This window comes from Salmo salar, chromosome 13 (assembly GCF_965601325.2).
Source record: "Salmo salar chromosome 13, fSalSal1, whole genome shotgun sequence".
Lineage (NCBI taxonomy): Eukaryota > Metazoa > Chordata > Actinopteri > Salmoniformes > Salmonidae > Salmo > Salmo salar.
This window is the reverse complement of record NC_138303.1, coordinates 19,520,915-19,535,338: the sequence shown is the minus strand read 5'-3', so window position 1 is coordinate 19,535,338 and position 14,424 is coordinate 19,520,915. Positions and strand designations below refer to the sequence as shown.

The 14,424-nt window shown below is 49.4% G+C and overlaps 1 protein-coding gene across 2 annotated transcripts; it reads left to right on the top strand.

The window, feature by feature from the left end:
* The first annotated feature begins 1,736 nt into the window (after positions 1–1,736).
* Positions 1,737–14,267, top strand: zhx3b (zinc fingers and homeoboxes 3b). 2 transcript variants are annotated; one of them, XM_014134668.3, is made up of 7 exons: positions 1,737–2,016; positions 8,021–8,998; positions 9,193–9,309; positions 9,574–11,289; positions 11,459–12,298; positions 12,716–12,983; positions 13,123–14,267. In XM_014134668.3, the coding sequence occupies exons 2-7, from the start codon at positions 8,210–8,212 to the stop codon at positions 13,131–13,133; spliced, it is 3,741 nt and encodes a 1,246-aa protein (XP_013990143.1). In that variant the 5' UTR covers positions 1,737–2,016; positions 8,021–8,209; the 3' UTR covers positions 13,134–14,267. The 2 variants fall into 2 exon arrangements, with proteins under 2 accessions (XP_013990143.1, XP_013990144.1); XM_014134669.3 differs by lacking the exon at positions 1,737–2,016 and adding an exon at positions 6,834–7,013.
* The last annotated feature ends 157 nt before the right edge of the window (positions 14,268–14,424 follow it).

The window sequence follows — 14,424 nt, the reverse complement described above, 5'->3', positions numbered from 1 at the left end:
TGCATGTCTAAGGCAACGTGTTACTCCACTACACCACCTGCACAACACTACACAGCACTGTACCACCTGTGAACCAGCTGCACAACACTACACAGCACTGTACCACCTGTGAACCAGCTGCACAACACTACACAGCACTGTACCACCTGTGAACCAGCTGCACAACACTACACAGCACTGTACCACCTGTGAACCAGCTGCACAACACTACACAGCACTGTACCACCTGTGAACCAGCTGCACAACACTACACAGCACTGTACCACCTGTGAACCAGCTGCACAACACTACACAGCACTGTACCACCTGTGAACCAGCTGCACAACACTACACAGCACTGTACCACCTGTGAACCTGCTGCACAACACTACACAGCACTGTACCACCTGTGAACCAGCTGCACAACACTACACAGCACTGTACCACCTGTGAACCAGCTGCACAACACTACACAGCACTGTACCACCTGTGAACCAGCTGCACAACACTATACAGCACTGTACCACCTGTGAACCAGCTGCACAACACTACACAGCACTGTACCACCTGTGAACCAACTGCACAACACTACACAGCACTGTACCACCTGTGAACCAACTGCACAACACTACACAGCACTGTACCACCTGTGAACCAGCTGCACAACACTATACAGCACTGTACCACCTGTGAACCTGCTGCACAACACTACACAGCACTGTACCACCTGTGAACCAGCTGCACAACACTACACAGCACTGTACCACCTGTGAACCAGCTGCACAACACTATACAGCACTGTACCACCTGTGAACCAGCTGCACAACACTATACAGCACTGTACCACCTGTGAACCTGCTGCACAACACTACACAGCACTGTACCACCTGTGAACCAGCTGCACAACACTACACAGCACTGTACCACCTGTGAACCAGCTGCACAACACTACACAGAACTGTACCACCTGTGAACCAGCTGCACAACACTACACAGAACTGTACCACCTGTGCATAAAGGTCAAGACCAGGAAGGAGGCAGATTGTAAATGGCATAGTCTCTAAGGTTGAGTGTAAGCCTTGAAGGCTTCGTTACAAGAACAACATGGATGAACGGTCTCAATCAATTCACTAGGGAATCTGAGATTGTGTGCTTTTCCTTTGCAGAATCTTGCTAAAGTAAAGTAGGGCTTAAATACATCCCTATACAAACAATCTGCCATTAACGGTAGGCCTATTCCAGCGTTTGATCATCTGGACCTTACTGTGCTACAGATTTTCTGGCCATCCACCACATTGAAAGTGATGTGTGCATGAGTTCACATGCAACTGGAAATATTGTCTGATGTGTCCGATAACCATGAGGCTGTGGTGGCATGATCAGAGCTGTTTTGCAGTCACACCCCATGAGACACAATAACAGAAAAGTAACCTAGGCTAAAAACCTAGGGTATGAAAACACATTAGGCCTAACTCAGTACAGCAGTGGAGGCTGCTGAGGGGAGGATGGCTCATACCATTCCACCAATTCCGCTCCAGCCATTACCACGAACCAGTCCTCCCCAATTAAGGTGCCACCAACCTCCTGTGGCATAGAGGTATAGACTAGCCTATACCAACTGAAAGGAAAGCCTTTAACATCAGTAATTTAGACTACCATATTGAAGTTCACTTTTCTTTATTATGAAACCTCTCTCTCTCTAAATTCAAGACGATCTGAGGTGTTAGAGGTCGGTCATGACGTTTGTACCACGTGCCTGTCTCTATGCTGACTACGTGCGTCGTATTTCCCTCTCCACACGCCTCCAGAAGCTGTGAGAGCCATTCGAAATAAACAAGAACGACGGGGGCCATTGTGTCACTAGCCCAAGTGGCCAGTATCACGTTTATCACCATTCGAGGAAGAGAGGGGTACCACCCTACCTAAGTTGGCATCAACAAAGCCCCACATCTCACGTTATTTATTTATTTTGTTACATATGCTTACGTTTATTTCTGACTTTTTTCCACAATCTGAACTCCACCTCTATCAAATAAGGTAAGGTTTCTGTGAATGTATTCTTAAAAACGAGTTTTCACCTTTTCAAAGTTGTGCGAGCGTTACCTTTATGGTGCTAATGTTAGCCAGCTGCATGTCGCTCGCATAAAATGGCGACAGCAAGGGGCGAGTAGTTTTTGGAGGCTTGTCTCTTCCCCTGTTCTGAATTGGTTACAATATTACAAAGATGTATGTAGCCAGCCTATTAACTTATCGCTCACTCCGCAATTCAGTGGAAGAACAACACGCGCCAGTTTTGTTACAATGTATCAATTAATTTTCCTGACTGTCTTCATTGACGAGATGTAATTTACAGGCTTTCCTCTTAAAATCACTCTCCCAATCTTAATGAATCACAGTTTTATCAGTTAACTAATGTAGTTAGTTATCATAACAACTTGCTTTACGTTGACGCACTCTAGGCGTTACGGGTTATGTAGAATATGATATTATTGTAATCAGTCCATCATATTGCATCCTCGTTCACGATTTTGAGGAAGATGGGCTATGAAAGTTTAACTTTAAGATATATAATGTCATAAAATCGTTTGACCGTGGCAGTTTAGTACGCTGTTATGCAATTTGTAATCTACAATTATTGGAGAATAAGACTAAATATACTATGTTTTTCCCATTCTAGATATGACAGAAATTGCCTGCTTAGTTATAAAATGTATTTGGATGATAAAACCTTTCAGAATATAGTTTTCACTATTCTGTATCTTCATATTTACATTCATATCTCGACTAATGCACTGTGTATGCCTGATAGCCTAGGCTATATGAATATATGCACGCAGCAGCAGTAGCTGTTTAGGTAACTCCCACCACATGTCAACATTGCCATGCTCTCTGTGCATGATAGATATTAGTTCAAAGCTGTTCCCAAAAGGCTCATTTGTGTCTGATGTCCACATGATAAAACAGCCATAGAGCCCCAACTCTAATCCAGCTATCTATTCATCACCCCTACCATACCAGTTGCAGTACATTGTTGGGGAGAAAAAGGTAGACTAGTCATTTATGATTTGAAGGGGGGGGGGGGGTTCAGTGTTTCAGATGTGATAAATTAAATTATTTATTAATGCTTTGTTGGTGCATGTGCATTTAGTCAGCAACTGTGTTTTGTGGTGAATTGATTGCCTGAGGTCATGGTGGTGTGCCTATCTCCCTGATCGCGCGCACACACACACACACACACACACCTCCCTTTCTCTCTTTGTGGCACAGTCTGCCAGGCCTGGTGTTGGCACAATGGCTTGATTGTATATGGACAGTAATTCAATATAGCATAGGCTACATTAGAATGATTCTAATAACTGACTCTGTTACCATCAGATTTGAAAAGTGTCCCCAATGGCTCCATTGGCATTGTTGTTGTGGGATGTAGGCCATACAGAATAATTTAGCTGATGCATGCATGTGGTAGTTTAAACAAACCCTTATTTGTTTATAAATAAAAACATACAACTATTTGCCTGTATTTCATCAACATGTCTGGCAAGGGTAGCAGTTAAACATTTTCTTGCCCATCCTCGTTTTTCAAATTAAACTTGGACTATTTTCTGTGTTGGCCTGCGTTCGTTTACCCACTGTTCAACTTTTATTCTCCACAAAACCCCACTAAGGCTGTCTGCTGTAAGACCCCTTTTTCTATAGGAGGAGAGGATTGGAAGTGAGAGGAGAAAGGAGAGGAAGAGGGCGTGTGTGGCTGTGTCCAGAGCCAGCAGGTTTAGGTCAACAGTAACCGGCAGAGCACTGCCTGGCTAACAGCCTGTGATGTCAGCCATTTTAGGTTGGCCAGCACAGAGCATGGTGGTGCTCCGCCATTTTTCTCTCCCTACCCTCTTAACAATCCAGCTTTAAAGCCTGCACTGCCAGTGGCCACAGCAACGCAGGCTTTCGCAACCTTTTTGCAGCCATTTGCGCTCCCTGACTTGAACACAGCCCAATTGGGATTCAGCAGCAGCTGAACTGTGACAATGTGTAGAGACAGTGTCATTAGGGTTTTGTTTCTGTTGCCAAAAGTGAAGAACAAATGATACAGCCAGAATGAAGGGAAACCTCAGAGACAAACATATGCAAGCCTCTGCTGTGGTGCCAGAGGAGGAAAAGGAGAAGGAGGTGGTGATGGAAGGATTACTACCACATACTCCTGGTTTAGAGGGAGCTGAGGAGGGATGTAGAAGGGTAACTGTAGTGGTAGTACGGTGGGAGTATGGATATTTTAAAGGGGTAGAGAGTCTCAGGGAAACAACAAAGACAACTTGCCTCAGTGCTCCCAGCTTGTCTCTCAGTAACGGTGGGCAGTGACCCAGGCGTCTGTCTGTACAGAGTGTGAGCAGGAAAGGAAAGGACGCCATTCGCCCCAGCCAATAGCGTGCGCTGGCGAGGGCGACCACACCTAGAAGACATGCACACCGCGTGAGTGAGGCACTGAAATAGGAGCAGGGCACGGACTCTCCAGTCACCACTCACAGGAGTGTGTGGAAAAAACAAGCCCACTAGAGCCAGGACCTGGATGGCATTTGAGGTGTGTTTGTTTGTGTGTGTGTGAGCTTGTGGGTGGATGCACGAGTGAGTGAAATGAGGAGAGTGGGAGGGAACTGGGGTGGGGGGGGGGCAGTTGCCATGGGGACAGTAACATACCAGTGGCCCTGCCGACCTGTCTCTTGGCCGAACTTATTCAGAAAGGGAGTGGGTCAGAGAGAAAGAGGAGGGGACAGAAAAAGGGGGAGAGGAAGAAGGGGGAGGGGTGAGGAGGCAAGCAAACATGGGAAGGCTAGGGGAGAGTCTCTCTCTCTCACAGAGAGGACAGACAGATGGACACTGTCACGTGGATAGACAGGCATACAGCAGAGATGAGGGACAGGAGCCATAGTCAGGGATGTCATGCTGGCTGGGATGGCGTACGCACCCGGCCGGCTACGCTTCCAGACTATTTGGAGCGTTAGTCTCTAGTGTGTGGGGGCGAATATTGGCCTATACACTGAGAGTATAGAAGCAAGCCCACCCGTCGCTCTATCATACCCTGGACATGTGAGTTTGAGCACTCTACCTCTGACAGATTATTTGAGTGTCAGGACAATGACCACATTCTGTCTGTGTGGGTCACAGCGAGTAGTGTCTGCCTGTGTCGTGTGGGAAAATGGCCGCCCTACTGCCTCGGTAAACAAGCCTCACGCACAGGCATGCAGACAAGCACACACTCACACTCCCCCGTGCTCACACATACCCCGCATGCTCACACACAGGCACACTGATGTGCGCACGCACCCACACTGACACACAATCAAGCTTCATGGTAAGTCTCGCTGTGCTCATGGAAAAAACATTTCTGACCCATATTTTAGTTTTCAGCGGCTCTCCCGTATTAAGTCAACAGGGCTTGTCTGAGATCCGCTGAGATTGAGAGGAGAGGTTCACCAGTGTTGTACTCATACGTGTATCTACTCAATTCTTTGTTCATGTAATCTCGGTGAAATGTTCCTCTCGGAAAATACTCAATGCAAAAACTGCTTAACAAAAGTCCACCTGGAGAATGAGCTCTCCTCCCAGCTGTGTGTTGTTGTGTGAAGCTACAGTAGTCAGTCAGTCAGGGGTTAACTTAACGGTGGTGCTCCAAGGTGTTAATGGGGGGTTCACACACAGTTTGTGATCTTGTGTCTTTCAACTGCTCGTTGTAGCCAGTCAGGGGGGCTAGCGTGTGGTACTCGGCACAAAGGCAAACACGCACATATCATGCACATTCAGAAAAACACATGTGCAGACACACACTGCAGCCCAGCTCTCAGGTTGTGTCCACTGGCTGAAGAGCTTGCGGCGGAACATTCCAGTCTTCGCAGTCGACCAGGGAGGAGGGGGAGGAGAAATGACTTGATGTGATTGTAGTGCGAAGAGAGGCAGAGGGAGCAAGAGAGCGGGGGTTGGGTGGATGGGGGGTGGTATTGGGGCAGAAAATTCCTGGCTGAAACACCTAACTGCTTCCTCCGAGACCGTTAACACCCCCCCTTGCTTCTCCACTCTCACCCCAACCCTCCTGCCCATCCCCCACCAACCTCATTCCCCCCTCTCCCCATCAGGCCCACGTGATGGATGGCAGGGCCTGCCCACCCCCCATAAGCCTTTGTGTTGGTCATGTGACTTGGCCGCCTTGGCAAAGCTGTGCCCCCTGATGCAGAACTGAATGGCAGGGGAGAGGGAGTGGCGGGTCGCAGAGAGAGGGAGAGGGGGGCAGAATAGCCAAAACGGAGGGCAGTTACTCCCTCTGGGGGGGGGGGGGGGGGGGGGAATCACGTTCCCCCCACAGTGGCAAAGGCCTGCTCTGCCTGTTAACCACTCGTACACCAGACACCAGTGTAGAGGAAAAGTATGATGCTTTGGAGAAGACCGGAAAGTATTTTCAATCAGGGTAGCAATTTTACTTTTAACACAAAGTTTGAGGCATAAAACACAAGATATTGCTGTTGGTGAATATGTTACGGAAGGGACTGCTCATTGGCTGCGTAATATAGAAGATTCACAGTAGCAACAAAAGATGAAACGTTGTTTTCAGATTGGCATTATCATCTTCAGTGATTGTGTATTTCCAACACATGACCCACTCTCTTTATTGAACAAGACTCCCCCATTGATAGAATCGATACAGAAGCGCTGATTAGTAAGTTAGGTCAAGCTTTTTCTCCATAACTCCATTTAAACAGCATGTCCTATTCGCAAAACATCCGCCACCTCAGTCCTCCAAAAGCGACTGCACCTTTAAGAGATTTGAAACTCAACACCCCTACACCATTTAGTCCGTAGCTCAGAGGCTCACTGGAACTTTGGTCGGCAGTTTGGGTCCAGTCAGTTGGGACTAGAAAATAACATGTTGCTCTTCGGCGCCATCAGGAGGGAAACACAACAGGTCTTAGACCAGTGTGTAGGGCCGACTTCATCTGACTATGGTTTCTGCTCCACCCTGTGTGTGTGTGGATGCAGGGAACTTGGATTAGAGGGTAAGATGAAGCTGACCTAATTTGCACAGTGGACATGTCTGCCATGTGGCAGAGGTGAGAGACAGAGGTGTGTAAGCTCCTTATAAGGTAGGGGGATTCATTGTGTTCATGGAAGAGGCTTTGGGTTGAAGGACTGGTAGTGTGTGTGGTGCCGTTGGGAGTAATTGCCTTAGAGCTGTCCTCCAGTATTTCACCAATGCATCTTGGGAGGGAGGAAGTGAGGGGAAGGAAGGGAGAAGTCGCACACCTAACAGGAAGCTACGCCATTTTGTTGTTGTTGGGGGGGTAGTTATAACATAGGAAAAGTTTGGATAGTGTAGAGATTGAATCTGTGTGTGTGCCATTCGCACGCCTAATACGAATCCCACCTTTCCCCCAAATGAAGGCTACCAAAATCCTGTGGAGTGAATGTCCCGCTACAGATTTGAAAATATTCACAAATGTTTTCTTTGGTGGTGTGAATTGTTTGGCCAGCCTATGAGTGTGGATCTGTCATGCGCTGTGCTGCGTCTGTCCAGAGTGGGTTGTGTTCCCTCTGAGGGTGTACTGTGTATGAAGCTGGGGAAGTTAGAGGCGTGGAGGAGAGAGGGGGTGGCCTGGGATAGCTCTCTTTAAAAAAACTTTTTTTACAGAAGAGTGAGAGACCAGGAGGGGAGCAGAGAGAAACACCCAATATTGGCCAATAAAACACAGCCTTGAGTTACTTGGCTTGTGAGTTGAGTTTTTAAAGGAGCAGACTGTATTTATTGACAAAGAAACAACACTGAAAATGATAGAACATTGTACCACAATTCAAGACCTCTTTAAACCACATATTTCATATCAGAGCATGTTGGCCTTTCCTTTGTCTGTATCAAATGAATTTCATTACGTAGTGTAATATGCTTCTGGGACTCGGTATAAAAATGATTGACCTCTTCCAGTATGTGTATAGTATACAGTATAGTTTCATAATGATGACTTGAAGCTTAATTGTGTTTTTTTTTCTCTGTCCATCTTGTTTTCAGTGCAAACACACGGAGACGTGAGCAAACCCAACTCATGGTCATGTTCCCCCACGCTCCCCTCCCAATGGTTGGTCCATAGTCAGGGCCCCAACTGAACCACAAACTGACTGCTGTACTCCTTGGCCGGCTACCACAACCCCCCCCCACCCCCCCCACCCCCCCTCCTTCCCCACACTATCCGCTCCAACCATGGCCAGCAAAAGGAAATCCACCATACCCTGTATGATCCCCCATAAGACCATGCACCTCCGGGAGGAGCTGGAGCAGGACTCGTGTCTGTCAGACCCTCTCTCCCTCCTCCGACAGGCCCGGGAACAGGGCTACCCCTCTATGGGTGCGAGCGGTAACGGGCAGAGCCCCCGGGAGCGATCCCCAGGAAAATCCTCCAGGCCTGAGGGGGGCAATGATGTCAAAGATGGGTGTGGCACCTACACGTGCAGGCCGTGTAACTTTGAGACCCAGGACCTAAACCTGTTCCTGGACCACGTCTACAGTGGCCACCCGGACTTCAGAGCTGACCCCAGCTTCCAGTGCGTGGACTGTGGGGTGTCAGCGGCCAAATTTGAGGGCTTGGCCCTGCACAACGCCCAGGTCCACCCCAGCACATTGTGCACCACCCTGCAGCTGAGGAGGAGGGACAGGAGGGTGGTGGTGGAGCAGAGTCTGGTGACAGGGTCAGAGACCGGGAGGGACACAGAGATCACCATCACCAAGACCCCCATCATGAGGATGATGAAAGGGAAGTCAGAGTCAAAGAGGTTTGTAGTGTCCCATTCCTCTCCTGATGAACCATCCCCAGACCCCCTCCCCATCTCGAAGTCCAAGGAGATGGAGAGAAAAGAGACCCCCACAGTGACGGTTACCCACGTCCCTACCATAGTGCACAACGGGACAGCCACCAAGGTCACGCTCCCCTCTGCTATCCAGATAGTGAATGGCTCGGGGGCTCTGCCCATGCTCAAGACTGCCATCACACAGGTACTTAGTGCATTTGATCTTTTCTGTGTTTCACGTCTTGGTCAGTCCATTACTGCAAATTACAATTGGTGCTCAATTAACTTCATTGAATTACATTGCCAGAATGTGTACAAGTTTCCTCAGGGAGTTGAAGGCAGTTCATATCAGACTGTGGACAATAATGTTTTTTTTTTCTCTTCTATTCTCTGAACCAGGTGGTGTCAGTGGTCCAGAACAGGAACGTCTACCATCAGACAGCTCCCATCACAGTGTCCGCTGCCCTCTCCTCCTCCACCTCCTCCTCATCCACCTCCTCCAAGAACATGCCCAAGGTACAAACATTGATTTACTTCCTGTCATTTTACCAGGAGGCCTGCAGCTCTTAACATTTTGTGTCTGGTGATTGACTTGTCAGTCCAGCTTTATGAAGATGTGCTAGGCAGTTCAAGTGTAATTACAGTATATGTACACATTATTACATGGTTTTACCATGGAAATACATGGGTTTCAGTGCCTTTTGAGCTGTCAGTGTAAATCTTCTCCTAGTTTATATGAAATAGTTACATGAAGTATATATTCTACCTTCTGTTGTGCAGGTGATGATCCCTCTGAGCAGCATCCCAACCTACAGCGCCTCTATGGACTCTTCCTCCTTCCTCAAGACGTCCTTCAGTAAGTTCCCCTATCCCACCAAGGCAGAGCTCTGCTACCTCACCGTGGTCACCAAGTTCCCAGAGGAGCAGATCAACATCTGGTTCACCGCCCAGAGACTCAAGCAGGGCATCAGCTGGTCTCCAGAGGAGATAGAGGAGGCCAGGAAGAAGATGTTCAACACCATCATACAAACAGCTCCTCCTAGCACCCAGTACCAGCCATTGAGCCAGACACACCACAGTCCAGCCCAGCACACCATCAGGGTCCTGCCTGCCTCTCTGGGGCCAACAGGGATCCCTCACATCCTCCAGGGCTCTCTGGTGGGTCAGGGTGGGGTGATTGTCACCCAGCCCATGATGGCCAACAGCATCCAGGTCACCAGTGCCCCCATGGCCCTGGCGGTCACACCCAAGCACCAGGCTGCAGCCCGCCCTATGATGCAGGCCCGGCCTGCTGCCGCCCTAGTGGCCGATAAGGGGATCAGCATGGTGGTGGAGAGCAGTAGTATTGGGAACAACATCATCATCAGTAGCCGTAATAGTGGAGGGAGTATCAGTAGTAGTAGAAATGGTGCAGGGAGTACTAGTAATGGTGGAGGGAGTACTAGTAGTAGCCGTAGTAGTTACAATAGCAGTAGTTTCAGCAGCCATGCTAGTGTTATTAACCTTAGCTTTGGCAACAACAGGGGAAACAGCATTTATAGCAATGGAAAAGTCATCAACGCCAATGGTAAAATCAACCATGCTATTGCTAATCTCAGTGGGAAAAGCAACAGCAATGCTATCAGCATGGTTAAAAGCAGCAGCACTGACAGTAGGTGCAAAAGCAACAGCAGTACTATTGCTAAAATGATAAGTGAAAGTCAAGTAACCGCTGATATTAAAAGCACCATGGACAACAAACCCAACAGCAGCAAAGATACTAACAGCAGCAGCTTGAGCAACAAGAAAACAATCACCACAACCAGTGGCCCCACAGCCACAACTACCCCTACTGCCACCACCACCAGTAACCCCACCACCACCAGTAACCCCACCACCACCAGTAATCCTACCACCATCAAAACAGAGGCGGCATCTTCCCCCTCCACCAAACCTTCCTCCTCATCTTCTCCGGCGCAGAGCGGGAGCACTGACGCCAGTGGAACCCCCAGCTCCAGAACGCTCCCCAACACCTTCCTGGACCCCGGCTTCTACAAGAGCAAGAAGACCGTGGAGCAACTGAGTGCGCTCAAAGAGAGCTTCACCAACAACCAGTTCCCCAACCAGGAAGAGGTGGACCGTCTCATCTCCTTCACCGGCCTGACCGTACGCGAGGTCCGTAAGTGGTTCAGTGACCGCCGCTACCACTTCCGCAACCTCAAGGGGGGGCGTTCGAGCACGGGCGGTCAGGGGGGTGCTAGCGCAACGACCACACCTGGGTCGGCTAGCGCAACGACCACACCCGGGACGCCCCGTGGTAACAGTGCTACCCCCATGGACCTCTCGGACACTGCCACTCCCAGTGAGAACACTAAAACCTCCCAGCAGGGGTTGGCAGCCCTCAGCCCCCCTCCCTCACAGACACCCACCTCCCCCACCACCCCGTCCAGACGGCCACCCAGACCCCCCTCCCCGGACTTCACAGCCATCCGCTACAAAGAGAGGGACCCTCAGCAGGTGAGTGGTGGTGTGACTGTGATGATTGACTTTGCACACAGCTTCATTTTTTTCCCCCATAAGATGATACAATTTTTTATTATAGGTGAAGTATCCCATTAGTGTGTATTTACTGCCAATCAAATTGCTCACTGGGACATGAGAAACCTATGCTTGTCTACCCCACTAGGTGAGGGCGCTGGAGGCCAGCTTCAGCCAGGACCCTGACCCCCCTGGAGAGGAGGTGGACCGCCTCCGGGCCGAGACCAAAATGACCCGTAGAGAGATCCACGGCTGGTTCGCTGAACGCAGGAAGAGAGTCGCTGCTGAGAAGAAGAAAGAGGAGTTGGAGAGGGCGGAGCAAGCAGATGAGATGGAGGCAGGGGGAGGGGGGGAGGGAGGTAAGAGTAAGGATGATGTCAGGGTGAAGAAAGAGGAGGATGGTTCAGGCTCCGAGCTGAAGGTGAACCCAATTAAGATCAACCTGAAGATGCTCAAAGTGACTGAGTCAGATGGCAAACTGGAGTCTGAGGGCGGGCAGGCAGATAGCCCCACCATGCCTACCCTGTCTCCCTCCCCAGACCCAACATCAACCCCCACCCTTACCCCTGCTCCATCCACAATTCCAAGTCTAACCCCAAAGCCATCTCCATCACCTAAACCCTCCCCCTCTACAACCCCAAAACCAGCAGCACCATCTTCCACCCCTGCCCTCAAGCCCTCTGCGTCCCCCAAACCCTCCCCTATCCGGGGCAAGAAGACGTTAGAGCAGCTCCACCTCCTGAAGCAGGTCTTTGTCCGGACCCAGTGGCCCAGCGCAGCCCAGTATGACGAGCTGATCTCTTCGACAGGGCTGCCCAGGCCTGAGGTAGTGCGTTGGTTCGGGGACTGTCGCTACGTGCAGAAGAACGGCCAGCTGAAGTGGCTGGAGGCCTACCAGACCATGGTACTGAAGGAGGACTTCCAGAGGGGAGACACTCAGATGCTCAAGGCCCATCTGGAGGCCCACGGGAGTCTGGAGGAAGAACAGGTAGGACTCTAAATTGCCTGGGATAGTTTTTATTTTAATCTTCATATTCTTAAGTGCACGAGCTGCTCATAGGAGCACGATTCTGTTTCTGTAGCTTGAGGCACAAGTACACCCCCTGGACAGGACGCTAGTCTATCGCAGGACCTTGCCCCCAATTTATCTCCTTAATGCTGCATGCCAAGCAGACTCCTCAGGTCCCGTTTTTAGTCTTTGGGATGACTCAGCCGAGGATCCAACTTCCAAACTCAGGGCGGATACTATAACCACAAGGCCCCACCAAGAAATGATCATCATTAAATGACATGGTATTTGTGCACCTGGATGTAAAGTGTGTCTATCCTATCATGTTGCCTGTGTGTCTAAATGTTGAGTAGCAGAATGCCTGTCAATAGTGATTAGTAAGACTGTCCTCTGCAGGTGTTGGAGCTGGCCCAGGCTAGTGGGCTGACCGAAGAGCTGGTACGACGCTGGTTCTCTACCCAGGCTCCTATACTTCTGCATGGGAAGGACAGGGGTGTTGCAGCCACAGAGGAGACACCCGTGGCAGGGGGAATAACACCCAACCCAGCACCCATGGAGGAAGGATCGTCAAAGCCGGTTCAAGAGGAGAAGATGGAACAGTTGGTGTGTGGAGGAGCGAAAGATGAGAGGAGCGTGGACACCAAGGCTGTGAATCCTGAAAAAGGTAGTTATTTTTTCTCTCCACCGATTTGATGTTTAGTCTTTCTTGGTATATGTATTTAGAATGTTGGCACATGACACTGTCATAAAGTAGCACTACATACAATGTTTATTTATTGTATTTCTTTTTGTTTCTGTCACAGGAACAGACTGAGCTGTCTAGGGCAGGGTTTCCCAAACCCCCCGGTGCACGGTTTTGGTTTTGCCCTAGCACTACACAGCTGATTCAAATAATCAAAGCTTGATGAGTTGTTTCCATCAGCTGTGTAGCGCTAGGGCAAAAACCGAGCTTGGGAGACCCTGGTCTAGGGGTGGCCCAGAGAGACAATGCAGGTGGTCTTTGCGAGTGCATGACAGCAGATGTGATTGTAACTGGATCACTAGAAATGGACCCTGAACTCCCCCCTACCCACACAACCACCCCTTTTACTGGGGATGGACACTGAACCCCCCCTTCCCACACAACCACCCCTTTTACTGGGGATGGACACCGAACCCCCCCCCCCCCTTCCCACACAACCACCCCTTTTACTGGGGATGGACACCGAACCCCCCCCCCCCCCTTCCCACACAACCACCCCTTTTACTGGAGATGGACACTGAACCCCCCCCCTTCCCACACAACCACCCCTTTTACTGGGGATGGACACTGAACCCCACACAACCACCCCTTTTACTGGGGATGGACACTGAACCCCACACAACCACCCCTTTTACTGGGGATGGACACTGAACCCCCAACTCAACGCTATGCTGAAGATGGCCACCACCTCCTGTCTGCTTTCCATTTTTCCTACACCCCCACATCCTGTAATCTGCCATTTTCTCCTTCAAAAGAACAAGTTCCAGTTAAGTGCAGGATTTGCTGAGGAAGGGGGGGGGGGGGTGTTTCTCTCCCCATCCTCTCTTGTGAATGGAGGGAGAGGGGGAGAGGTGTGGTTGGGATTTTGACTCCAGCAGACGTGAAAGGAGGGTGTGGGGTGTTAAAAAAAACCTTGACTGGACAGATATTGACCAATCCAATCCTCCAGTGGGAGGGGAAGAGACTGACTGTATCCAAGAGGTTTTTGGGGTAACAGGTTTTTTTAATAAAGGAGACTTGAGGTGAATATTAATGTGTCCTTGTTTTAACATCAAGTGCTTCTGTTCTGTATGTCATGGACGTCTATCTTTTCATGGATCTTTTTCTTAAAGTGTAACATCTTGACTGACTGTAAAAGAAGTTCCAACATACTTAGGCCTGTTGTATACTTTTTACAGATATTTGCAGAATAAACAATGTAACAAATTGGTTTCCTGTCACTTATTTTCAAAGTCAATGTTTCAGTGTGGATCATTGAGTAATTAACACTTCAAACCTTCTCAGTAAAGTGTAGGTCCACAGTTGCTTGATGAGTTATGACTTGTGAATGTGCACTAAAACAGATGTTTATACATTATAATCA

Excerpts from the sequence above, each read along its gene's own strand:
- zhx3b (XM_014134668.3), top strand. The coding sequence starts at position 8,210 with ATGGCCAGCAAAAGGAAATCCACCATACCCTGTATGATCCCCCATAAG. Across the intron at positions 11,290-11,458 it reads AAGAGAGGGACCCTCAGCAG|GTGAGGGCGCTGGAGGCCAG; the intron begins GTGAGTGGTGGT and ends CTACCCCACTAG. Across the intron at positions 12,299-12,715 it reads GGAGTCTGGAGGAAGAACAG|GTGTTGGAGCTGGCCCAGGC; the intron begins GTAGGACTCTAA and ends TGTCCTCTGCAG.